This window comes from Camelus ferus, chromosome 4, assembly GCF_009834535.1.
Source record: "Camelus ferus isolate YT-003-E chromosome 4, BCGSAC_Cfer_1.0, whole genome shotgun sequence".
NCBI classification, from domain to species: Eukaryota; Metazoa; Chordata; class Mammalia; order Artiodactyla; family Camelidae; genus Camelus; species Camelus ferus.
Genome location: NC_045699.1, coordinates 54,729,158 through 54,751,650, shown reverse-complemented (window position 1 = coordinate 54,751,650; position 22,493 = coordinate 54,729,158). Strand labels below are relative to the sequence as shown.

Sequence of the window (22,493 nt, the reverse complement as noted above, 5' to 3'; positions counted from 1 at the left end):
ATGGCAGATGTGGCTTGAAAAATCCTCAGAGCAGTTCTCACCAAACATCATGTTTGATCTCAAGACCATGTTTGGTTTGTAATATTAACATCCCCTCTGCAGCACCTAGGTCTCCCTGTTTACTTTAAAGGAAATGCTGCAGTCAGTTTTGCAAAAAGCATGATCATATCATCAAACTTGACACTTCAAAGGCCTGTTTTATATTATATGATGTTGTCATTTGGTTTTTCAAGAAAATTCTTTCCTGTTTTTGCTGTTACAATGTATTACACATAGGTTCTGCAAAAGTAGGCATTGCCAGTGATTTGTTAAATGTGTATTGCATGTTCCATTATTTTCTTACTGATGGTAGAATCAGAGAATTTTCATAAGACAGGCTCATGAAAGTTGGAACTAGGCTTATATGGGTCTTGTTTTATTTCTTCAAGAGATGTTTCTTAAGGATAAAAAGATGTTAATATAAATGGTTGATTACAACTGGAGAGTTTTTCTGTTTTTGAAACAGTTGCTCTTCATGTGGGAGAAGTAATCTTGTAATTTGTTAAAAGAAAGTTGGTGCTTGCAAGCAAATTCATTATTTTGAAAACAGACAAGGGAAGTGGGGAGAAGTGTTTTTTCAATGCTAGTGATGACTAGATAACCAAGTAACAGATGAAGGGGAGTTTCTGGTCAATAAAGGATAGAATTTAAATCTCAACATTTGCGATTCTTATGAATTAATTAGGTTATCACCATCATGGCTACTGATGGCAGAAAAAAAATAGAGGCACCAGACATTGTAACACCTCTGGATGGAAAAATACACTATTATGAAAAAGTCTTGCCCAAAAAAGAAAAGTTAAATTTGAATCTTTTGTATTTTTAACAAGTTCTCCAGAGGCCAAAGGTCAATGGCTGGGAATGTGGCTAAGGACAGGGACTTATCCCAGCGGACCTCCACTACAGGCTCTCTGCTGTTGATGGATGCAAGACGTCAGGGAACTGACCGAACCTCTCTGAGCCTCAGTTTCATCCTGTCTGTAGTAGAAATGCGATCACTACCTTGGCAAAGATGCTGCGAGGAGTTAAAAGAAAGAAAGTAGCGAGCACCACCTTTTAAGTATTGTCTGAATTCAATATAGGGGAGTTATTATTATCACTCTTAGTATTCATATTATTAACCAAAATCAGACAAAGCAATTCGGACAACTAATGTAAATCATGTTAAATTTTTCTATGTAAATAAGTTACCATTTTTATTTAAGGTAAACAACTATCTTGAGCCATCTAAATTTCAAAATTTTTAGTACACGTGCAACCTTATTGAAGTAAAAATTGCTCCAGGCAAGTGAGGAATAAATCAAGATAAAGAACTCAAAAACAGGATGGTTGTGTTCTAAAATCCCTGCGAGGGAGCAATAATAAAGTGGTTCCTCTGATTCTAAAACTTAATATACACTTAAAGGTTGATTCAGCAGATATGTCAAAAAGAGTAACAATGCTAATCTGGATCTAAAACTCCATCTTAATTCATCAAAAACAAGATATGTAAAGGGACAGAGAGAGAAAACGAAAGAACAAAGAAAAATATGATAAAATTTGCAGCTTACCAAGGAGGGAGCCAACAGATGGTGTTTGATTTTTTTTTAATCGCAATAGTTACAGAAAATAGATTTGAGCTTTTGTGGGAACAAACATTGACATAGTGGGAACAGAATATTTACTATTCAAATTATTAGAGGAAGGAGAATAGCGAAAAAATATTAGTGGGAAAAATGGTACGTTAGTGACTAAAATTAACTACTTGAGTGTAGTCCATTCTGGAAGTACCCAAATAGTTAGGGAGCTGGCTTCAGTGGCTTGTCATCTACTTCCTCAAAATAAATTTTAAAAATTCACGAATTAGAATAGTATATTTTCCTGTGCATATAGAAGTATATAAACACAGAAAAAGTACAGCAAATGTTAATAACAGTGATTATCTCTGGAGGAAGGATTCTAGAAAACTTTGTTTTTCTTTCATACTTTCCAACCTTTCTATAATCAACACATACTACTTTTTCAATAAGAAGAAAATAATGAACATATATTATTTTTAAACCTTTTTTGTTTGTTTGTTTTTTGCTTTATTATGTTTTTGAGTGCGGGAGGTAGTTAGGTTTATGTATTTATTTTTTTAATGGAGGTACTGGGAGATTGAGCCCAGGACCTTGTGCATGCTAAGCACGTGCTCCACCACTGAGCTAAACCCTCCCCCTCCCCCATGAATATATATTAAAAGAAGCATTTAATTTTATTGGTTCAATTATTTTCTTGAAAAGTCGGGATGGTATCCTTCCATCAAAGTCAATGGAATTTTTACAGGTAGAGATTTATCAGTAATTAAACTGATAGACAGCTCAAAGGAAATACATTTGAATAGAAGATGAAGGGTGAAAGATACATCAGTCAATCTGAGATAAAAACCAACGTAGAGGGGTAACTCCTTTCCAGACATCTTGCTAATTTACAACACAGCTTCAAGACGATATGATATCCAAAGGGCTCTGAGGATTGAAAAATCGTGAGACAAAATCCATGTCCTGAGGTTCATATACTTGGCTTAGAGTCGAGCCCCTTAACACGTTACTTAGAACCGAATCTTTTTTTTTTTAACATATAGTGTTACGAAGTTTTATTTCTCTTATTTTTTATTCCATAGTGAATTAGGAATTTAAAGCATGGGAAAAGGTTATTATTAAGAACATTGATGATTATAGTAAAAGACAAACAACAAAGAAGAAAGAAGGAAGGATGTGTAAAAATTATATTGAGAAATCAAAACCCAGTAATCTTAGCCTCTATCAGTCTATCATAACTGTGAGGGGGTTGGGGCGTGGAGCAAACAGCCTATAAAGCTCCCAAGCCTATGAGATATTGGAAAATATACCAAAAGTACATTGAGAATAACAACTATAAATGATTTTTCAAGTAAATTATATTATTTTTAGTCTATTTCAGAAGACAGGGAAATACATTTTAGAAAGATTTTTACTCAAAATATTTAAAGTTTTATTTGCTTGGGTCCTTAATAGTGTAAGTTTGTTTTTAATGGGTAAGTTGTGTTGTCAAAAAAATTCAATCCTGATAGCAATAAGGTATCTTGACAGATTGTATGTTCAAAGGTATAAAAAAAAAAACAAATTCACATTCTTTGCTGTACCTCTCAGATGCTGAAAAATGAACTCAATTCAAAATATTTTAAAATATCCTAAGCAAATACCTCTGTCTGACATTTCAAACACATTCGTCATCAGTCTTTGCTATTATTGGCTGTAATTAGTTGTCATTGAAATAGAAAGTGAAACAGATTATAAATTTTAGGTAGTTTGATAAAAACATTTTTGAAAGTCTGAACCTACCTCTTATATTATATTTATTCAGGGAATTTATTTAGCATCCCAATGCCAAGAGTTTCAAGTTCATAGCTGAGGTGACTTTGCATTCCCTCATTTTCTCATTATAGAGGTACCATCTTGTCAATGACCTATTTTCATTGGTCCACAGGGGAATGGGGAACGGGTCTGTCAGGAGAACGCACAATGGAGTGGAGGGATGGCAACGTGCAAAAGTAAGTCAAATGGAACTTAGTCCCCAGAATGATATGAAGGACACAAAATCCTGATGTGGCCACATTTTCTTTTTAAGTCATTGTTGTAACTAAAGAAAAAAAAAGGGAGTCCACGAACCGTATGAGAACCTCTAATGAGCTTTTGTTCAAGGGCACCAACCCAATAAAAGGGTGAAAAGCTGTATTAGAGATTAATGATTAAGTTGGAACAGAGCACAAGACTGCTGACTCTGGAATGGCAAACATTTTGTTTAGAAACTGGTTAATTATTGAGTTAATTTGCCTTCTTTTTATGGGTCCCCCTCCCCCCAAATAATTACAAATTAGAATGCTTAGACTTGTTGCTTTTCGGTGACTACTGGGCGATACAGACATCTTCTTAAAATGGTGTTGACGCATCTGTCCAATAAATGAATATTCGCATTTTTGGTGGAATCGTGCATCAGCTCATTTTATGAGAACAGCCAAGTTGATTTAGCAAGCCGTGGGTTAATTCCCATGACTTTATTCCCAATATATGGCCCAGATGATTCCTCTGCCGAAAGACAAGCTATTCAGATATAACGGGTTACCAGCTAAAGTGGCCAGCTTTTGATTTCTTTTGTTTTTAATAATCCTGGGCGGGGTCATCAAATTTTCAGACTGGAAGAGGTCTCTTAGACAAGCTAGTCTTCTATTCTCCGGGGAGTAACCAGGGCTAGGAGAGGGGGAGTGACTGGTACCAAAAATGAAGTTAGTGGCAGAGCAAACACTAGGACTTGGGGTACTGAATCTTTGTGGTTTGCTGTTGTTTCAAACATATTTTCTGGAGTGGATTCATGACCTGACTTTGCATGCATAGGAATCTAAAGTCTTTTAAGGACTGTTATATGGCTGAAACTCATTGGAGAATATGACTGATTTTTAGTTCTCAAAAGGTTGTATAAATATTATGTATCTACGCTTTTAAAAATTGAGTGACATCTCAAGTCACAGAAAAGCACCATTGGGCATTTCTGATAATAAGATTTTTTATCCCAGCTGTTCATGATCAAAAAGTTTGTGAATGTATGTGCAGGGAGGGGAGGTGGGAATGAAAAGAAACATTACGTCTGGCGTAGAAAGCTGCTATGGTGTCGGTGTCGGGGATTGCTTCAGTCTGGCAGCAGGTTTAATTCAAACCACGTGACAATGATTTGTATAACTTCCGTCTCTAATCTCTGAAATGCATGATAGTAATAAAATACTCTGTATTTTTATAGCGTTCTATTATTCTCTATGGGAATAATATTCTTAGAGAATAAGACACCTGTAGCACATTGGAATACCCCAGGGAGCTTTGAAAATCCCTTGCTCTTTGGCATCCTGTATCAGTTAAGTCAGAATCTCTGAGGGTGGGACCCCACATCAATCTATTTTTGAAAATCCCAGGTGATTCCAAGATACAGCCAAGGTTAAGATCTGTAATACTCAACAGGCTGAAAGAAGTCGGTTAGCATCTTATTCAGTGGCTCTTAACTCTGAGTGAGCATTAGAATCACTGGGGGAGCTTCGAAGAGAATACCAAAATCTAGGCTACTACACAGAGATTCTGATCCATTTGGTCTGGGACAGGTCCTTAGGCATCAAGGCTTCCCGGGGACTCCAGTGTGCAGCCAAAAGTGACACCCCTGGTCTGGACCCCCTCCACTACCTTCACAAAGATCATAAAATCCAGATTCAAAGTCACTTTCGAAGATTCTGGGAGGGGTAGTCCTGACTTCCTCGCAGCAGTTTCCTGTTAATAATATTTCTCGCTGATGCAAAATCATTCCTTACAATTACACTAAAACTATCCATCCGTTTATCAAGTCTGTATATCCCCAGAAGCCATATAAAATGTCCCTTATCTAATTTTCCCCCAAGCTCGTAGTTCCCTGTTCTTGATACTTTCCTATTGTATTTTACTTTCCAATAATTTTATCTTCTATCTCTCCTTACAAGCAGCATGACCGTGACCAAATTAATCTCTCTGAGCCTCACTTTAAGTGTGAAACAGGATCATCTCAGAAAGTTGTTTGAAGTAAAATTGCTAGATTAGCCCCAAAAAGAAAAAAAAACCCAGGACACTCAGTTAAATTTAAATTTCAGATTAAAAATACATTTTAATGGAAATATATCACATGCAATATTGGGGCATACTTATTCTGAAAATGTGCTGTCTCTTTATCTAGTAATCGATTTTAACTGGACGTCCTGAATTTTATCTGGTCCTCCCTCGGTTTAAGAAATAAATTTGATGATGTATGAAAAGTCCTTGACTACTGTTGCGTCTGAACAAATGGGAATTCCTTTATTTTACCCATCTCCTCACCCATACCTCCAGCATTACTGATAACCAAAGATGACACTGTACATGAAGGCAGCTAACAGCAACAGCACAGAATTCCAACCTTCAGCTGTCTGCACGTATTAATCCCAAGCTTACTTGTGCTAGGTTTTTTTTTTTTTCCTTCTTCGGTGCGTATCATTGCATCTCACAGATGAGTAGGCTTAATACTGTGTATGTTGCATCGAGTATCTTTAGTGGTGATAGCAGAAGGAGGAGAGAGTCAGGGAATCATTTAATATGAAGTTTTTCTTTTTAGAGACCAGATGTGAAGCTCCACTTGGGTTTCAGAACGGGGAAGCTGAAGTTGAAAATGTTACCACAGGAGTCCGCGTGATGTATTCCTGCAACAGAGGCTACAGCCTTGAAGGGGCGCCCGAGGCATCCTGCACGGAAAATGGGACTTGGAGCCACCCGGTTCCTCTCTGCAAACGTGTGTGTTGACCTTAGGAGAGGTTTAAGTCACATTCACTTTCGTAATTAGTTTCCCAAATGTCTAGAACACAGTGGAAACTCCACTGATAAGTGAGCTTGGCCCAGAGAAAACGATCCTTGCATATCCAAACCAAATTCTCTGGGGTATTTTTAAAAATCGACTTACATTATCCAAAACATTCTCGCTGAGCATCAGCAGTTTATCAGATTCCTTGGATGATTACAAGTCCAAGGCACTGAGAGAAAATGCAATTTAACGGAAAACTTTTGACATCAATGTATAATGAATTTGATTGGGGATGTGAAACGGGTGGAGAAAAATATATTCAATGTGCAATATTAATATAATAAGGTATATATAAATGTAGTGAATGAAGATAATTAGTTATATCCATTGGGATGAAAACAGTGTTCCCAGGCAAGGTATAAATTGAGAGAATTCTGGTTATCGTTTAAAATATTACAGTGCCTTTAAAATTCTGCTAACTCCCATCTCCCTCACCAAGACGCCTTTTGTGCCCAGTGAAAATCAGAAAAACCGAAATCGTTTGAAATCAGGGTTAATATGTGCAACCCACTCTTGCACTAAAAGCATCATTTCCTGTTTTTCCTTCAGACCCACAGAAATGAATTCATCTTTATCCATGAGCCCGGCAAATGCTACCATTTAAGTTCTCATACCCTGTTTATCGTACTGTGGGTCTGGAGTTAATATTGTTCTCACTCAGAAATGCCTGCTGATTGTCTGTCCTTCTGAAGGATGTTCAGTAAAAGGAAGTACAGAGACAGTGAGAAGTGTTTATTCCATGTCCTTAATATTCTTCAAATACTGAGGGAATGTTTGATACACCCCTTGATTTCTAGCAGTGAAGGGCCATGATTTCAGACGAGTATTTAATTTGCCATCTTAGAATATTAGGACCATGCGTGAGTGGTTGAATAACGTGGCATTTTCAGACCTTCACCTGATTTTATCCTGATGAATAATTTCATATGGATGGCAAGCAAGTCTGCAGTCTAATGTTTGAAGTTCTGTATTTTTAAGCCTCACATGGTCGTCACTGAGAGCCCAGTTCCCACAGGGCTCGTGCTCTGCCTTCAAAGAGGTCAATTAAGAAGAGAGGGAAGCGATCAGTAAGCATGTTGTTTCCTTTGTAACAGCAAACCCGTGCCCGGTGCCGTTTGTGATCCCGGAGAACGCTCTGCTTTCTGAAAAGGAGTTTTATGTTGATCAGAACGTGTCTATCAAGTGTAGAGAAGGCTACCTGCTCCAGGGCCAGAACACCATCACCTGCAACCCTGACGAGACATGGACACAGACAAGTGCCAGATGTGAAAGTAAGTCGACACGTGGACTCCCGTTAATTTCATCGGTGCAGAATGTTTTCTCCTCTTTGTGAGATTGTTTTCAATCAGGTAACTTCAGTGTGGATATTTAGATCCCTATCTTACCATGGTCATCAACTTCTGTGTTGCTACTTTAAAAATTTTGTTTTAAAAAAAGGTCTTTGTGTTTCAAGCATAAAGACAGAAAAGAAAAAAAAAAAAAAACAGCTTTCTAGAACTAGGCTAAAACCTACCTGACTAGAATTCACTGAACACATTTTTCAAAACGTGCTCTTCTGAGAATGAGCGAGATGTTAAATCTAAAATACGTATTTTTCTCCACACCGTCAGAGCCTGTAAATCATCCTTTAATAGGTGTGGATACAAAAACCATTCACAGTCTGTCTCCAACTTGAGCCTGTCGGAACTGCCTAAAGGGCTTGTTAAAAACAGATTGCTGGGCCCACCTGACTCCGTAGATCTGGGGTGGGGCCTGAGAATTTGCATTTCTAACAAGTTCCCAGGTGTGGCTGATGACAGCGCTGCTGGTCCTCGGACCACAACTGGAGAACCTCTGGGCTTGCTTCGTGTTGATACTTAACACACAGTCTGGCAGCGTCTCTCGCTGCCTTGTGATAACTCTCGACATCTCTTAACAGACTTAAAGCCTCTCTCCTGCCCAATATCCTGCCCTCCCTTGTAGTCCAGGCTACTCCCTCCACAGCAATCAACTAACAAATATTCATTGAGTCTAACCAGAGGCAGATATACTGGGCTGCCTCGTGTAACTATATATTATGCCTACAGTGGCCTTTGTCTTCTGAACACTTGGGCTCCAAATAGTAAGATTAAAAAATGTGCGTATGAACGCCATGGGGATTCTGAAATCAGAGATCTGAGTTTGAATTCTATCCTTATGCGAGTGCTCTAACTCCTCTGAACCTCAGAATCCTCCTGTGTTAATATCACCAATAATACTTGCCTTATAAATTCGTTTTGAAGAATAAATGAACTGGTACATATCTGCAAAGTCTCCTGATGGGAAGAGTTGTAAATAATCCCACGTCCCTGAATTTTCAACTCGCAGCTGACTGCAGTGTTAGAATTTTGATTTGACTCCAGGAAAGTGTGTACCATACTTTTAGATGGGATTTGCATCCCAAATCCTTAGGAAATCTACCCCGAGTGAAGTGGGAAGAACTAAGTGTGTATAAACTTGACTGTCTAATCTCGTTTAAAAAGCCACCAGCCTGAGCTAAAGCAGGCCAAGTGGCCTGATTCTGCCCACACATCCTCACACTGGTCTTGGCTCCCGGAGACTCACCCCCGGAAAGACATGCACCTATTACAAAGGTCCCTTCAGTGCATGCTTAATTATTCCTCAATATTCTTGAGAAGATCAGGGGTTGCCTAGGAGAGAAGGGGACAGTTTCACGGTTGTTTGTTGTCCTCAATCCCTCTTTTGCATTTTCTGTTAGACAGGAAGCCTTGGGCATAGGACAAATCTCCTTCCCCAAGGATCTGAGCAGCCCCACCTTAATCATTTTTTTTTCACTTTGTCCTGATATTCATAGCTGAAAATCAGTGATTCAAATTTAGCAGGCATGAGAATCCCACCTAGGGGGAGTATGTAAGATGTAGGTTTATCAGCTGGAAATCCCAGAAGTTTGTGTTGTTAATAGGAACCCAAGCTGGTTCCCATCTAGGTGGCCTGAAATCCATGCTTTGATAACCACTTCTCTAAACAAGCATCAGCTCACTGTGATCTTTTTACACGCTCTTCCCCGAGCCAGGAAGCAATAGTCCTCCAGTCCACTCAAGGCCAATAGCCTGCTCCAAAGGCCACTTTCTCTGTAATGCATACCGTGACAATCCTAATTAGACAGGCATCATTAGGTACATTCACCTCAATTTTTCCTCTAGTGCAGTATCTCTAATACAGCTCTTTTTAAGTTGTATTACAGTATTTCTTTGTCTATCTCCACCCATTGGTCTGAGCATAGATACAGCATTTTCTTCATTTCTTTCTTTACAGTTTCTGCAACAGAGTAGGCATTAATATATATCTGATACGGGGGAAGGTATAGCTCAGTGGTAGAGTGCATGCTTAGCATGCAAGAGGTCCTGGGTTCAATCCCCAGTACCTCCATTAAAATAAATACATGAAAACCTAATTGCCTCCCCCTCAAAAAACCAAATATATATATTTAGTATTGGACTGACTGAATTAATTTTTTGAACTACCTTAGAAGCAAAAGAAGATTTAGAAGAATCAGATAAATGGACCGTCCCTTCTGGAAAGTTCTTAATAGCATAGTGACCACAAAATGACCTTTTAGAAGCCAGCTCTCGAAGACTCATCCTAAAGTTAGCCTTATCCGACCTGGATGCTGATGAGAGTCCTGACTCTGGTCCAGTCCCTGTCCTGTGAGCCACCACAGGGCAACTCGAGTCATCTGGTTTATTCCTGTAAAATTCTCAAAGCAATATTAGTTATAAAAAAAATTTTATTTAAATATTCAATATATGTAGTTTTAAAAGAAAGAATTATCATTCAGTCTATTCATTCCTAAGGTGAAAGCCACTGCTTTTCCATCTTGGAAAGAGGGAAACTAGCATGAAACCTTGAGTTTCATAAACTTCATCAAGCTGTGGATATTGATGTCTCTTTAGGCTACAGTGTTCATTCATTTACTTATTTTTCAAATGTGTATTGCGAGCCTGCTGGATGCCAGGCACAGTTCGAGGCGCTAACAGAACAGCCTTGATGGAGTGGGCAGCACCGCAGTGAATGGTAAAGATAGACTCTCAGTACTCCCCATGCTGTTCTCATCTCATTTGAAAAGCATCCGCTTGGAAGTTCTCCTGCAGCCACCTCTTTGGCGAGGTGTAAGAAGGCAGGAATTCTTGCCTTGAGTACAGAATAGCTCAGCTTCAACATATGAATCAGAAGACAAAACCTTTGATCCCATATATCTTAATTTTTGTGGACAGCAGCAGGTGATGCCTTTAGCGTCTGCTGTCTCTTAGATATTGTATAGGTGAAAAGGTTACCTTTGTGTATTTTATCTTAGCTCTTTAAATTAATTCGGCCTTAGAGATAAGACCGTGTTCTCGCCTATCCACTGCTTGGGTTAGTAGCACAAGCTTTTTTTTTTCCCCTATAGAAATCTCATGTGGTCCACCAACTCACGTAGAAAATGCGATTGCCCGAGGCGTGCATTATCAGTACGGGGACATGATCACCTACTCATGTTACAGTGGGTACATGCTGGAGGGTTCTCTAAGGAGTGTTTGCCTAGAGAATGGAACCTGGACATCACCTCCTATTTGCAGAGGTAGGTAAATATTTGAATGCTTAGTTCTTAGTGAAGCTGTAGGAAAATGTACATGGAAGCCTGGTGTGGCCAACCACTGTTTTATTTTGCCTTGGTTTTCAATTGTCTCTTAACATCTGTGTCATTCTCCTTAACTTTGTGGGTCTGAGTTTTCAAAGCTGGCATACAGAACTCTGGCCCGGCACACGGCCCCTGTCTGAGTCAATCATGGCTCCTTCCACAAGTCTTTGCTCCAAATCTTGGGAGTGTCTCCAGCTACTAGGGGGAGCTGTGTCGTGTCTGGAACATGGGGGCACCTCCTGGAGATTCAGGTGTTTCAACACAGATTCCAATTCTACCCACCCATCCTGGGCAGACCCCTGAGCCCCACAGGGGACGGGACAGCCCATCCCACAGGTGAAGTAGGAGATAAGAGGTACAGGGTGGCCCCAGGGGAGCAGAGCCCATCCCTTGGTCTCCCTGGCCGTGTTGGGGCTGGTGAGGTGTGCTCCACGTTTGCATGACCTCTGCTGTCTCCTTACTGGCTGGATTGAATTAGCAAACCCAAGGATGAATTTTGTGAGTACGTTCAATAGTATCTTCTTGAGGGGAGAAAGTTTCTGTGTTTAAAATTCTGTGGGAGGAGGGTATAGCTCGGTGGTAGAGTGCTTGCCTAGCATGCACAAGGTCCTGGGTTCAATCCCCAGTACTGCCATTGAAATAAATAAACAAACAAATAAACAAACCTAATTAACCCCCCAAATTTTTTTAAATAAAATTATGCAAAGTCGAAAGAGGTAGATAATGAAGCACCCTAATACGCTCTTCTGAAACTTACATTTTTCTACTAAGTTAGGATTTTTCTTCTACCAGTCATAATAATTGGTCCATTCATTCTACAAATATTTACTGAAAGTGAGGAAATAGGCTAGTGAGCAAGACAGACATAATCAAGGAACTAAAAGAATAATCAAGCTGTTGGATGGGCTGTCCCCATGGCCACGAACGAGGACATAGGTCAGATTTGGATTTAGACTGAGAAGGCCGAAGTCTTTAATGACTTTGGGGGCTGGGAGAATTGAGTAAATCAACGAATGAATGGCATGAGCCTCAGAAGAGGTAAGGGTTTATTGCAAGCGGAAGGAGATGCATTGTCTGGAAGCAGCTACAAGAAATGAAGCCACCAACACGTGGGTTGTAAGAGACTGTACAACTTCCTCTTGGGAGGGTTGCTGAGAAGGCGGCATCCTCACGGAATAGCCCAGGTTTCACTAAAAACCAGAAGTCGAGTGTGGTAGTGTCTGTTTACTCTCTTGTCCCTTTCTTCATTTGTTTAAGATACTACGGCACAGTGGTGGCACCAAAGAGCTACTGACCATCAAAGGCCTCCTTTGGCAGGGGCATTTCCCCTGGTTGCAGATCAAAAGAGACTATCGTTTATTTAAACCACCTTGTTCCCTCCTGCTGTGAATCCCCGTGTTACTAAAACCTTGCTAGTTGCGGTCTCAGACCTACCCAGGCGTGTTTATGTCTCCCCTGAGCTCCTCGCATCACCCCCCAACCAGATCTTGACATTGGGTTTTGTTTGTCTTCCTTAAAACTCAATTCAGGGAAATACTGTGAAATGTACATGAGCTGTCCTGTTTTCTGACAGCCATCCTTCCATGATTCTTAGACGTATGACGCATCCTGCTTGTTTTCCAGCTGTCTGTCGATTCCCATGTCAGAATGGAGGTATCTGCCAACGCCCAAATGCTTGTTCCTGTCCAGACGGCTGGATGGGGCGCCTCTGTGAAGAACGTGAGTCGCTGTGTCCTCAGATCTTCCTCTGAGTCCCAATCATAGTGCCTGGAAGCTGCCAACTCAGGGGAGTTCCTAGGAACTGGCTTTACTAGGGGTAGAAATTCATTTGCTTAACTCCTGTAGCAGACCAGACAGAGCGCCTAGGGCTGGTCTAAATATGTCAGTTAATTGCAGCAGATCTAGAATTTTAGTGACGCTGAAAATATAGTTATCAAGATCCATTCAAAGCCATCTCCACCTGCCACCTGGCATGAATTTCCAAGTACTTTCTCGGGAAGCAGCTTGTAATAGAACGGTCTCCCAGCCTTGGTCTTCCCTTACATCAAGTCCATTTATGTCCTACGCCGCTCACTGCTGCAGTTGGTATAAAATCACGGCTTTGCACAACACTGTACTTTGCAGGAAAAACTTGGAGTGCACCATTCACCCTTTTTCATTGAGGATAGCTCTTCCCAATTAAGAAAAGAAGGAAAGTGGGTGCTCCTATATCTACACAGTGCTTGACAAATTACTGTAGAATTTTGATTCTCATAAAAATACATTTAAATTTGAACTTTGATAAGAATGTAAATGAGTGGTTTTAATTTTTTTTAATGTCTAAACTACACTTTGTTTCAGTATCTTAAAATATATATATCTCTGAGGATAAAATGATTTCATGTTTCATTGGGAGTATGTAAATCACGTGAAGAGTCATTGACGTCATGGCCATGGCCATTGGTCTCTATCAGTTTTTTCCAAGGCCAGACATTTTTTAAGAGATTCTAAAAGTTTTTTAAGTATAACCGCTTTGCAAATCTAGAAGGGAAAATATATGATGGAAATAAATTTAGGCTGCTAAACAGCTCACCAAAGCACGTGTTCTCTCAGTGGTTCAGAAAGAGAAGAACCACATTTTTCATTCCTCTTCTCCCCTTCCTTCCCACTTAAGGCTTCCACACTTGACCTGCTATCAGGGTCCAAAGACTCCTGGAAACATTTACCCTGGGGTAACAACAGACCTAGCTTGCTTTGCCAAACATGTTCCTGTTCTGCATTAGACTGGGGCTTCCCAAGCTTGACTCTGCGTACAGACCATCTGGGAGATGCTAAATGCAGGTTCTGATTCAGTAGATCTGGGTTGGGACCTGAGAGTCTGCATTTCCGGCCAGCTCCTACCTCATGCCAACGCTTTTGGTTTAAAAACCATGCTTTGGTAGCAATCCAATAGACCATCTCACTCCGTTTAAACAGACTATGCCTCTTGAAAGAGCTCAGTCGTTCCTACTGGGAGAAAAGATTGCCGTGGAGGGTGTAGAGGAGGCCTGGTTCAGTCACCGTCAGGCCTCAGCTCCAAGGAAGGATGAGTTGTCCCATCCCGGCTAACATGTTGCCAACACCAGCCCACAGAATAGCTCATCTGACTCCCATTCTCATACTTAATTCAAAATAAGACGAGAACCTTAAGGCAGCCACACCCTCGTAGAGCATTTTATGTAATGTGTAATGGACATTTGAAATGATAATAAATGGAGAACATTCTGCTCATTTTGTGAATAGAAAGCAAAGCACTTAATGTATCCTCTCCGAAAGAGTGCATTTGGCATTGGAGTCATTACCTTAGAGCTAAGGGTCCAGACTGACTTTCTCAACTGTGTTTTCCCAACGATACTGATTGATGTGCAGCAAGTTTATGTAGTGGTCATCCAGGGTTTACTCCTGCAAAGTGTCTTTTGAACCCTTGAGCGTACGCATTTTGATCAGGTCCTTCTCCATCTCCTTTCTAGCAATCTGCATTCTTCCCTGTCTGAACGGTGGTCGCTGTGTGGCCCCTTATCAGTGTGACTGCCCGCCTGGCTGGACAGGGTCCCGCTGTCACACAGGTAGGCCTCCTCTCATGGCTTGTTTTCTTGGTGACTTGGCTCCATGAAGCCCTAGAGGACACTGATGAGTGCGACTCAGATTCAGAGATGGCAGTGAGACAGAAGGGAATCAGAGTTTCTTAAGAATTCCTCAGGATGGCTCCCTGAATGGCAGTCTCCGTGCTAAACCTACAGTTGCCTCAAAGGCACCTCTTGGGGTCGTGTGACAACAGAGAGCATCTGAGTGGACTCAGTTATCAGCCTTCTTTATGTCATCTGCTCTCTTTTGCACAATGTAGAGAAAACATGATGCAGAATTTCAGAAGAATATTTATTTTAAACTCTGTGAAGCTCAATAACTAAATGTGTAGTAACTATGTAGAAAGTACACAGCTCTAAATAAATACAGTTTAACTTCAAGTGGAAAAACTCATCAAAGAGACAGTTCGTTAACATGACGACAGTAGCAAACTGTTGTTGATTGACTGGTGACAAATATGTGTGGCCCCTTATCAGTGCCTATCTCAAAGACAGCATTTATCCTGCTATACTTTGATACCCATTTAATTGCTTGATTATGTATCTGTCCCTGCCCTCACTAGATTATATCCACTGAAGGCAGGATGTTTCTTTGTGATCTCTGTATCCTCAGTACCTAGCATAGCACCTGCATGGGATAGATTTTTCAGTAACTGTCTGATAAATCAGTAAACTTAAAAGAACATATTTTTACCTTTTTAATGTCCTGATTTTTAAGCAGGCAAAAAGCACGGCTTAAAATAGGGAGACTGGTTAGGGAGTTATCAAAGCAAGAAGGTAATAAAGTCAGGAAAAAGGATGATCCAAACAGATGAATTTGAGAGAAGTTAGGGAGATGAATCAACACTCCTTGGCTATAGATTTATCGTGAGAGTAAAGGTCTGAGAAGAGTCAAGACACGTTTCCAGTTTGGGTTCCTGGTGGAAGGTGGTACCATTTGCTGAGATAGAGAAACCATGAGGAACAGGTGTGAAGGTACAGGTAAGGAGTTAAGTATGGATGTGCTGAGTTTGAGGGGCCTGGGGAACATATAAGGGAGAGGTCTGACGGGCAACGGGGTGATGGTTTAGGCTCCCAGAATCAGATGTGGAAGTCAACCTTGGAAAACTTATTCACGGGGGTAAAAATAAGACTGGGCAGAAGACACATAGCAGGAGAAGGTAGCCCAGAATGGAACATTGGAGGCACGCATGTTATCAGGATGGAGGAGGATACAGGCTTTGAGACAGGGAAGTGAAAATAATGATAAATTTGCTAGCACAGTCAGGTACTGCTAAATCACACTCTTGAAAAGGAGTAGTTTTATATGTATATATATTGCAGAATTTATGGAGAATTAGTTGTGGATTATTTGGTTTTATTTTTGCTATTTTTAACCCTGCTTTGTTTCATAATTTCCTTTTCGTTATATTGCAAATATGCGCATTCTATTGGCCTGCTTACGAAGAAAGCTCTCCAAGGGCCAAGACTGTATTTTGTTTCTTATTCTCTCTTTCCATGCTTGTCAAGTGCCTGGTTTGCTGGCATTTTCCACATATTTTATGAATGAATGATTTAAACAGTGACATTTGTTTAATATCTCACCAAAGTTGAGTTTTTCAGCTGGGGAAGGCTACATTTCCAAGCTCTAATGAGGCCAAAATGATGAGACTGAAATGTTTCTCTTTTCCAGCTTTCTCCCAACAGGCATTTTATTTTCTCTTTGATACGTTAAATTTGTTGGTGTTAGATCTTTATCAGTTTTTAGCATCTTTAGGGTTTTGGTTTTTTTCTTTTTAACTAATAGATTGATACCGGGGAAGACTTTGATTATGAGACTGTGGATTTGTGAGAAAGATATCTGTCTGGTAAATCTCTAGGTGTCCACTCAGGATTTCATCTGTAGCTAAATTTTTAGGCTAATTCAGAACCCAAACAGACTCCAGGTTCTGTAATTCCAGTTAAAGTTGGTTAAAAAGCCATGAAGTTTGTCTCCTAGGAAACACAAAGGGCTTTTGAGCCATCGGTTATTTTAGACCATCGACGTTCCTGGTTTATCGCCATAAGCGCTGATGTCTGATGGAACGACTCAGTCGATCACAGAGTGCAGTGCTAGCTCCCTCAAGAGATTTACAATTTAATTGCACATATGAATAATTTGCGGCTCAAAACAGTGTGTCAAATTGGTTGCATAAAGAAAAAGATTAAAGAAGACAAAAATCACTGGACTTGGAGTTATCAGCAAAGGTTTCAGTATGTAGGGAGATCTTGACCTGGGACTTAAATATGGAAATTGACTAGCTGGGAAGGGAAAAGGGAGGTCATCCCACATAATGACATGAGGTCGAGCAAAGTGGCAGAAATGCAAAAGGTAGTCCCTGGGGAATGGCGGTGGCTGGAGCAGAAAACAGAGTCAAACCTTATTCTCCATGTCTTCATGGACATCTTCAGAACTACTAAGTATTAATTCAATAAATGCATTGCATTTTTCATCCCAGCTGTTTGCCAGTCTCCCTGCTTAAATGGTGGAAAATGCGTCAGACCAAACCGATGCCACTGTCTCTCGGCTTGGACAGGACATGACTGTTCCAGGTAAGACAACCAAAACTCCTGTGTATCTAACATAAAGAGACTGAAATTCAAGTTACACTGTCTCAAGAGTCAGAAGGTATCTCTAGTTCAAATATAAGCATTTTGTATCCAAAATCACCCATTTCGAGATACTCTCTAAATCTCAACTAAAGCCAACACAAGGAAACATGAGTTAAGGATTGGCAAATAAAACAATGATTTCTCAAAAAAAAAAACCAAAACAAAACACAAATCATCTTGTGCTCACTTTTGCAACACAGGTACTGAAATGGGAACAATGCAGAGAAGATTAGCATGGCCTTTGCACAAGGACATGTAAATTTGTGAAGCATGCCATATTTTCCCACAATAAAAAAAAAGAAACAAGGCTTAATTAAACAAATAAACCAACTGCCTTCTTGAACAGAAGCTGGCATCCTTTGGATGCAAGGATGCAGAATAAACTCAGTACATTTTATCGATGTTCATTTGCATTCCTGATAACAATAAAAAATAGTATTGAAATTGATGATAAGAATTTTTTTAACCTTTTTTTATTGAGTTATAGTCATTTTACAAGGACTGTTTATTTTTAAAGTCAAAATTTTTGTTTCATATATTTTACTGTATATATATATTCAGGATTTAATTGACTGCAAGAAAATTTATGTAAAAATACATTCTAGCAATTCCTATTTCTAACCAGGTAAACATCATAGTTGGGAGAAGATTATCACAAAAATAAATCAAGGGAAATTAGCTTTAAAATAATTTAAACTTTTCTATTGAGGTATAATTGCATACAACATTATAGTAGTTTCAGGTGTACAATGAAACGACTCAAGATTTGTGTATCTGTTGGGCAATGATCACCACAGTGTCTAGGTAACATTGTCACCAGACATAGTTACAAAGATTTTTTCCTTGTGATGAGAACTTTGGAGATTTACTCTCTTAGCAACTTTCAAATGTCCAATGCAATGTTTATTCATTATATTCATTATAATTGCCATTACTGTACATGACATCCCCATGACTTAATTTATTTTATAACTGGAAGTTTGTATCTTTTGACTCCTTTCACCCATTTCCCTCACCCCCTACCCCCACCTCTGGCAACTGCTAGTCTGTTTTCTGTATCTGTAAGTTTGGCTTTGGTTTTGGTTTTTAGATTCCACATACACGTGAGATCATATGGTATTTGATTCATTTCACTTAACATAATGCTCTCAAGGTCCATCCATGTTGTCTCAAATGGCAAGATTTCCATTCCTTTTTATGGCTGAATAATATTCCGTTGTGTGTATTTCACATTTTCTTTATGCATTCAATTATCAGTGGACACGTAGGTTGTTTCCATGTTTTGGCTATTGTAAATAATGCTGAAATGAACATGGAGGTGCAAATATCTTTTTGAGTTTGTGTTTTTGTTTTCTTCTGATGGATACCCAGAAGCGTACCGTAGAACATATGGTAGTTTTATTTTAAATTTTTTAGGAACCTCCATTCTGTTTTCCACAGTGACTGCACCAATTTACATTCCCACCAGTGTTCCCTTTTCTCAACATCCTCAACAGCACTTGTTATTTCTTGTCTTTTTGATAACAGCCATTCTAACAGGTATGAGATGACATCTCAGTGTGGTTTTAATTTGCATTTCCTGATGATTAGTGATGTTAATCATCTTTTTATGTACCTACCTGTTGGCCTTCTGTTAAGTCTTCTGTGGAAAAATGTCTATTTGGACCCTCTGCCCATTCCTTTTGGAATATTTTGGATATTAGCCCCTTATCAGATATATGGTTTGCAAATATTTTCTGCCACTCAGTGGATTGTCTTTATTTTGTTGATGCTTCCCTTTGCTGTGCAGAAGCTTTTTAGTTTGATGTAGTCCCACTTGTTTATTTTTGCTTTTGGTGTCAAATCCCCCCAAAAAAATCATCTTCAAGGTTGAGGTCAAGAAGCCTACCACCTACATTTTCTTCTAGGAGTTTTATGGTTTCAAGTCTTACGTTCAAGTCTTTAATTCATTTTAAGTTAATTTTTGTGTATGTGTAATTTGTGTAATATAGCAGTCTAGTTTCATTCTTTTGCATGTGGCTGTCCAGTTTTCCCAACACCATTTATCAAAGAGACTATCCTTTCCCCATTGTATATTCTTGGCTCCCTTGTCATAAATTAATTGATCATATATGTGTGGATTTATTTCTCGGTTCTCTATTCTGTTTCATTGAACTATTTGTCTCTTATTAAGCCAATACTGTACCATTTTGATTACATATTTCATCAGACTATTGATAAAATATTTTCAGTATTAAAACATTGTTCTCACAAATATTGCAGTGTTGGAACATTACCAGCTCTATTTTGGAGTATGGAGAATTATATTACATCACTTAGATTTGTATTATGTACATTTACTTCCATCTTATAGGAATCATTAAAAACAAAGGGATACTTTCATACTCATTTTTATAAGTGGGAAATTTAGTTAACTGAGAAGAGCTTTCATTTTCCCATGGCCTTTTATTTCATTTTGATTGGAATATGAAAGTCAACTTGCAAAGACAAAAACCTATTTAAATACAAACTGAATTAACAACAACAACAACAAAAAACTGTCTCATGACACTGAATTTCTTCATATCATCTCAAGTATATGCCATCTCTGCAGAGGGGGAAGAAACTGAACCTCAAAAAACAAATTTGAATTGTACAAGTATGTTTAGAAGCTCCCAAGATAAAGATGCTAGTTTTACCTGAGAGCAGAGTTGAAAGAACTTAAGAAAATGAGAGTAAGGTGGGAAAGGATTTCTGGGGAAAAACAGAGAACAAAGAAAAGGAGAGAGAAAAAATAAGGAATGAGAATGACAGTGACTCAAAAAGGAGCAGGAAATATTTGCAACATTCTTATTATCGTAGACCTTGTGTTTCAACTTCTTCATCTTACAGGTGAGAAAAGGAGATTCAGAGTTTGTGTGGTTCCCTAATATCAAAATAGAGTTGACCTTTAAACAGGATAGATTTGAACTGTGTGGGTCTTCCAGACTTGTTTCAATAAATACATACTACAGTCCAACACAATCTGCAGTTGGTTGAATCCGTGGATGCGGAACCACAGACACAGAGAGCTGACTATAAAGTTACACACCGATTTTTGACTGCGTGGAAGGTTGGCGCCTCTAACCCCCACATTGCTCATGGTCAACTGTCCTCCCATAGGAGCTCCTTCTTGACTAGGGGAAAGGTAGTTATTCGCTTATGTGAAAATATTCTCCATGAATAAAAAGAACAAAATCTATATATTAATGCAAAAGAGTGATAAAGGAATCCAAAAAAATGATGGCAAATTAACCTGAGAGGCATTTCCCACATTCATGGAAAGGTCAACTTCAACCCAGAGAACTCCGCCCCCTTCTACTGTGATAGATTTTTCTAGGAGACCTGTGTTAGGTAGGACTCGCTTACTGCAGCTCCACCTGGCTTAAGCAAAGGGGAAGGGGTTTGTTATCACCGTAATGGGGCCTTGTATGGAACTCAAAGACATGGGTTGGCTGAGCTTCAGGAGGACCAGACTGAGGACTTGAAAGCCGCCTGAAGCCTCTCCACCTCCCGTCTCACCTCCTCTCTCCAGCATCTCCTCGGTCCTCGCTTTTGCTGCAGAGTGGTTTCCTCTGCTGTTCAGTGCACATAAAAGGACAGAGCTCCATTTAAAAATCCAGGAGAAAAGCTCACTAGTCCAGATTGATTCAAGACCCCACAGCAGATCAGTCAACTGTGGTCCTAGGTTCTAACACGAAAGGTCATTCATTTTGCTAAAACTTTTACCTGACCTCTGGGTAAAGGGCAGAGGAGGCTGGCAGTTCCCAGAAGAAAGAAAGGTGGAGTGCAATTCCCTGAAATGGGAAGGGGAGAAAACTTCCCTTTTGAAATCAAAACAGTAAATGTTTACAAATAATTTTCAATTTCCTTCTCTCCCATGAGCTTGAGTGCCTTAAAGATTGTCTCCCTCAGACTTAGTACCAGCACAGAAAAATTGGTGCTCAATCGATGCTTGTTGACAGAGCAATTTCCGGGCATCCGTGACAGCTGGTGGAGAAACACTCCATGGCATTCATTAAGTCCCTCCACCTGCAGCTTTCCCCACTGACGAATAAGACTGACCTGGGACCATTCCCAGAAAGTTCAGCCTTAAGAAAAGAGATTGTGTTTTCTCTGATCTCTGTGTGCAGAACGTTGGTCCTAAACAAATGCCATCAATAAAAACCATAGATGGTTAGTCCTGTCAGAGACCTTCAAGTTCACGACGTCCAAACCCCTCGTTTTGCAGGTGAGCGGATTATGAGAAGGAAACTAGGGACCGAGTCAGGACTAAAACTCAGGTATCCTGATTCTCAGATCTCTCCTCACCTTCACATTTCTTCACGCCCCTCGTTCTCTCAAGGAGTAACCCTCATCCATACAAACAACGTCTCAAATGATGCCCAGATGTCTGAGACGTCCAATCCCGTTTTAAGCAGCTACTGAACAGCCGTTGCCCCTTCAGTTCAGTCTCTTCGGTTGAATCTCTTTATTTTTTTGTTCCAGGAAAAGGAGGACTGGGTTTTAGCCACCGCACAACCAGCCAGCTCTCCTAAAAGCAGGATCATCTCTTCCCGGTCGTCCTGGACATCCTGGAACTTACGCAAAGAAATTCCAACACGGTGCTGGGTCTTGTTCTGTTTTCGTCAACTTGTTCGCTTTGGGTTTCCCTTTTGATCTTGTGTTATCTTTTGTTATTTCTTGTGACAGCCTTTCTGACATGTTTCCATTTTTAAATATGCCTGTATTTTCTATACAAAAATATATTCAATAGATGCTGCTCCACTCTCACAAATGTACATACTCTGCTGTCTATTGAAAAAGTTCCTGGTACACATTTTTATTCAGTTACTTAAAATGATTTTTCAATTAAAATATATTTTGCTACTAAATAAAAAAAAATTTTTTTTGTTTATTGGATAGTGCCATTTTGTGAGGTGGCCAGGGAATAACAAAGAGGTTTGATGATCTATTTTTGCTTTTTTTTTTTTTTTTTTGGCATAGTTGACAGGATTCATGATGATCTTTAACCTTTGTTACTGGCACCACAATACAGGACCATATGTAGCGTACAAAGAAATTACAGTAGAGGAGACCCCATCCTTCGAGCTCCATCTTCTTTACAGTATGTGTCACAATAAAGATTCCCTTTTGTTTAATCAGAA

The 22,493-nt window shown here is 39.6% G+C and overlaps 1 protein-coding gene and 1 non-coding gene across 2 annotated transcripts in view; both read left to right on the top strand.

Moving 5' to 3' along the window:
• SVEP1 (sushi, von Willebrand factor type A, EGF and pentraxin domain containing 1) overlaps window positions 1–22,243 on the top strand; it is a 157,232-nt gene extending 134,989 nt beyond the window's left edge. The window contains 8 exon segments of the mRNA XM_032478157.1: window positions 3,526–3,589; window positions 6,196–6,369; window positions 7,533–7,709; window positions 10,865–11,035; window positions 12,719–12,814; window positions 14,584–14,679; window positions 17,175–17,268; window positions 21,835–22,243. Of these exon segments, the coding sequence (XP_032334048.1) occupies window positions 3,526–3,589; window positions 6,196–6,369; window positions 7,533–7,709; window positions 10,865–11,035; window positions 12,719–12,814; window positions 14,584–14,679; window positions 17,175–17,268; window positions 21,835–21,856 (894 nt within the window). The 3' untranslated portion in view covers window positions 21,857–22,243.
• LOC116663434 lies at window positions 17,508–17,611 on the top strand. The gene has a single exon (XR_004319689.1). It is a non-coding gene; the product is annotated as a U6 spliceosomal RNA (small nuclear RNA).
• Window positions 22,244–22,493: the final 250 nt, after the last annotated feature.